Source organism: Entamoeba nuttalli (assembly GCF_000257125.1).
Source record: "Entamoeba nuttalli P19 unplaced genomic scaffold asmbl_7428, whole genome shotgun sequence".
NCBI classification, from domain to species: domain Eukaryota; phylum Evosea; order Mastigamoebida; family Endamoebidae; genus Entamoeba; species Entamoeba nuttalli.
In genome coordinates this window covers 1-4,490 of record NW_008578615.1, presented here as the reverse complement: position 1 = coordinate 4,490, position 4,490 = coordinate 1, and the positions used below count along the sequence as shown (strand labels likewise).

Sequence of the window (4,490 nt, the reverse complement as noted above, 5' to 3'; positions counted from 1 at the left end):
CTTTCCAACTATTTTCTTTTGATACTTAGAATTATTACTTGTAAATGAATCAGTAGTTTTAAGAATATTAACTTTTGCATTTTCATGATTTAATTGAATAATTCCTCCTTTAAAATCATTTACAGTAACTTCCACAGCTCCATTGATAACAACTGTTCCTTCTCCACTAATAGATTTGAATGTAGTTTGACTAGTTACAATATAATAACACCCAAAACTCATATTTAATTCAATATCTGTTTGTGAGTCTGATTGAGATTGGTAAGAATTACATGATATTGGAGTAGCAATAATCAGAGTAAATAATGTAAATAAGAAAATGATTAACATAAAAATAGTAATTGTCAGATGTAAATCTTTCAGTTTTATTATTTCCTTTAATTCGTTTCAATAAGTCTATTCCATATCTAAATTTAGTAATGTAGATTAGAAGGAAAAGTTAATAAATTCAAGATTAAATCTACGTAAATTAATAACATTACAAATTCAATTAAGGAAAAAAATATTTGTATAATTTTACTTTGCTTTGACTAAGAAAAGAAATTAAAAATCAATCAATTTTCTTTATTTTCTTCTTTTTTCAATTTTTGATCATCATCTAAACAATCATCTATTTCTCGATGTAATTTTTTCTCAGGTGCACTTATGTTAAATAAAAATCTTAAGGCATCTAAGTCTTGCTTATTAATTAACATAGAGAGATAAACTCGACCAACCCATCCGCAATAATAATTACCTTTCAAAATACCATCAACGACTTTCACTAAATAACACCCATTCCCTTTAAATTCTTTTTTAAATTCACTTAAAAGTACATCTTCCCTAAGAAGTTTCATAAACATTTCATGACTAACTTCAATGCAACGGTCTTTTCCGATATATTCTCCTAATGTAACAACACCTTCACTAACTATTCTATATGCTCCAACTAATTCACTTTTATGTCTTTTAAACATTTTAACACCTCCACTAATAACTTTAATGTCATGAGCTAAAAGAGTACTTGTTTTAGATAAATAATGAATTGTAAGACAATCTTCTCCAACAACATATAATTGGTCTTTAGGGAAAGAATCAGAAAGATTATAAAACTTCTTGATAGATTCAAATAACTTTTCTCCTTCTGGTGTAGAAAGAAGAGGCTTTAACTCTTGTTCATCTAATGGAGCCATTCCTCTTCTTCTTTTAGTTGGTTGTTTTTCAATAACTTCTTCACCATTGTCTCCAATATATTTTTTTTCTTTTTTTTGTTTAGGAGGAGGTGCTGGGGTTTCTCCTTTTTTAATGAAAACAGCAGTAAAGAATCCTCCAGTGTTTTGTTGGTGAGGAAGAATACGTAATGTATATTCTAAATGGAATTTAGCTGCTTCTTCTGGTTTTGGAGGGAAGGCAGTAATAGGAATATTATCATTTTTATCTTTCATTGCAGTAAAGTGTTTGTCAAATACCTTCCATTCTGATACCCCCTCACTAAATTTAAGAGTTGGAAGGAGTGGACGAGCATCAATAAGTTCAATAGAATCACCAAATATTCTTAAAAGTTCTGCTACTACTGCCTCATCCTCTATTGGATTAAGACTACATGTTGAATAAACAAATTTTCCTCCAACTTTTACATGACAAAGAACATGTTTCATAATATCAAGTTGTTCTCTATGGAGAGTGTAAGCATTCATAACATGCCATTTTGTTCGTGCATCAACATTTTTTCTTATAGTACCATCTCCAGTACAAGGAACATCACATAACATTCTATCAAATTGAAACCCATTAAATGATAATTCTTGAGCACGATAATTAGTAATAACAATATGAGGTGCTGATAACCTTTTAGTTTGATGTGTTAATAAATAACTTCTTTGTTTATCTACATCATTAGCAACAACACATCCTGTTGGACCAACCATTTCAACTAATTGTGAAGTTTTAGAACCTGGAGCAGCGCATATATCAAGTACTGAACTTCCTTCATGAACATCAAGTAATATAGCAGGTAACATACTAACAACTTCTTGTCTACTAATTTCTCCTGATTCATTCATAAGAATCATAAATTTATGAAGAGTATTGTATTGTTCACATTTTCTAATTTGTTTTCTTTCAACTTCTAATTGATAAGTATTTGGACACCACTCAAAAGTATGTGGTTTATACTCTTCTGGTATTTCAGAAATAATTTTATTAACAACTTCATGTACTTTGGGGAATGTTTCACTTGATTTAGTTAAACGGAAAGAAGTAGGAAGAGGAGTTTTTATTACTTTCATAAATTGTTCTTCTTCTTCTAGACTAATGATTCCTTGAAGTTTGTAATACTTCTCATAATATGGACTTGTTTGTTCGTATTTATTAAAGCGTTGAGGATGCTGCATAGGGTTACAATACATTTACAGATGAAGATTAATGTATTTTTCATATAACATAAATTATTTTTTTGTAATAAAAATGATATTTATAAAATGTTATATTTTTATCAATCAAAAATTTATTTTTGTTATGTATTACAGAAAAATAAAAGAAAACCAGAAAAAAGAAGAAACTGATGGAAATGTATTAGTTTGTTGAAGTTGGAAGAATTAAAAAAAAAATGAACTACAAACAAATTAAGGAAGATGAGGTTCGTTTAGTTACTTAGTATTTTTATTTTCTATTGAGCAATTTATTCTTCTCTTACACTTGACTCATTGCTAGTGGAAAGCCAAAGTTTGCAAATGCTAAAAAACCAAGAGCATCTGAGGTTGTTAAACAAAAAAAAGAACAAAAGAAAGCATTGATTGAACAAGAACCTGAAAATGAAAAGATTCGAGATATCTATAGAGATGTTAAAGAAACCCAAGATATTATGGCTGATGTTTGTTTCTTTTTTTTAAAGAATAAAAGAATAAAGCGTTAGATTAAATATGATAGAACATTGATAAAATGACACGCAATCTTGAACAAGCAGAAGACTTGGAAGAAAAAACTGATGCTATGGTTGAAAAGGCAAATACATTCAAAAAACAATCTCATCAAATGAAAAAGGCAATGTGTTGGAGAAAATGGAAGTTATGGATTATTATAGGTGTTATTGCTGCTATCATTATTGCCGTTATCGTTGTTGTCATCATTATTCCAATTATTAAAAAATTTACGTAATAATTAAATTTTTTTGTCATTTGCTAACATTTTTTACGTGAATAAGTAAAAAAAGATAAAAATAGTTTGAATGAAGGTGAATAAGAAAAAATTTTATTTAGTTAATATGTATTAGAACAACGTAAAAATAATTTAGTTTTAAAGAAGAAACGTGTTTCGTTTTAACAAATAACAACAGTATAAACATTTCATAAGAATAGTCTTATTACTTTTTATTTTATATCATATTTTTTGAAAAGGAAATTTAGGAATATATATTTAAAGAAAAAGTATGAACTAATTCAAAAAACATAAAAAAAGAACTATTAATTAAAGTATTATAATAATCTTTAACTCAGAATCTTAAATTTTAATTCTTTAACAATGGATACTGATTCATTAATAAATAGAATTTGTAAATTAGAAAGTTTAAATGAACAATTGATAAAAGAACGAGATACTTTAATTCAAGAATTAACAACACTACGATCAACTGAGAATGTAGAAAATCTTAGACTTCAAATAGAGCTTTTAAAACAAGAGAATAACGATTTAAAAAACAAAATAATTCAATGTTCTTCTAATCTTTCACCTAATGAATCAATTCCTTTTTTATATGATTCTGTGATTGATACTAATCATTCTTTCACAAGTGAGAAGTTATTGGTTGATGAAAATATTATTAGATATGATGCTATTCAAGACTTTTTATTCCATTCTTTAAAAAGTTCATTAGAAAGACAAATCAATGAAGTTGAAAGTTCATTTAATGTTCTTTATGATTCAATTCAAACTAAATCTACTTCACCAAGAGATTCATCAGGACTAAGACTTCAAGAAATCTTATTAGAAAAAAAAACAAAACTTCAAATATTAGAAAGTTTCATTAAAAAGAATCAGAAAAAATCCATTTCTTCTAGGAGTTCTTGTGACGTTTCTTCTTGTAATACAGAAAATAAGGTTCACAAAAAAGAAGATGACTTACCAAAAGAAATAGAACTTACCATAAATGAAAAAAAATTAATAATTGATGGAATAATTACGGCATTAAAAATGGCTAATATTAGATATGAAACTATTGATATAAACCCAGGAGATCTTTTAGCCATATTAAAAGAAGAAGAAATCAGATTTAATAAATGGGCAGAAAGGATTCAAGTAGAGTTGTCAAATCTTGTCAGATATTAAATCATATTGTTTTTACTTTTTATATTCTTTTAATAAAATTAATACTATTAAAGAGTTATACTTAAATTATTTGATTGAACCTTTCTTTATCTCAAAATTACTGAATTATAAAATTATTTTTTATTAATTATCTAACTATAAAAATACTAGTCAAGTGTGAAAAAACCCTGAAGAACTATGAAATGTGC

The 4,490-nt window shown here is 26.8% G+C and overlaps 3 protein-coding genes across 3 annotated transcripts; 2 read left to right on the top strand and 1 right to left on the bottom strand.

The window, feature by feature from the left end:
• Positions 1 to 554: 554 nt before the first annotated feature.
• ENU1_171140 (tRNA (cytosine-5-)-methyltransferase, putative) lies at positions 555 to 2,372 on the bottom strand (the record flags this gene model as incomplete). The annotated part of the gene is made up of 1 exon (XM_008861154.1): positions 555 to 2,372. The coding sequence occupies one exon, from the start codon at positions 2,370 to 2,372 to the stop codon at positions 555 to 557; it is 1,818 nt and encodes a 605-aa protein (XP_008859376.1).
• A 215-nt stretch (positions 2,373 to 2,587) lies between these two features.
• On the top strand, positions 2,588 to 3,135 carry ENU1_171130 (vesicle-associated membrane protein, putative; the record flags this gene model as incomplete). Its single annotated transcript, XM_008861153.1, has 3 exons — positions 2,588 to 2,634; positions 2,692 to 2,851; positions 2,908 to 3,135. The coding sequence occupies 3 exons, from the start codon at positions 2,588 to 2,590 to the stop codon at positions 3,133 to 3,135; spliced, it is 435 nt and encodes a 144-aa protein (XP_008859375.1).
• Positions 3,136 to 3,498: 363 nt separating this feature from the next.
• Positions 3,499 to 4,302, top strand: ENU1_171120 (hypothetical protein; the record flags this gene model as incomplete). Its single annotated transcript, XM_008861152.1, has 1 exon — positions 3,499 to 4,302. One exon carries the CDS (start codon positions 3,499 to 3,501, stop codon positions 4,300 to 4,302), a length of 804 nt encoding a protein of 267 aa, XP_008859374.1.
• Between the last annotated feature and the right edge of the window lie 188 nt (positions 4,303 to 4,490).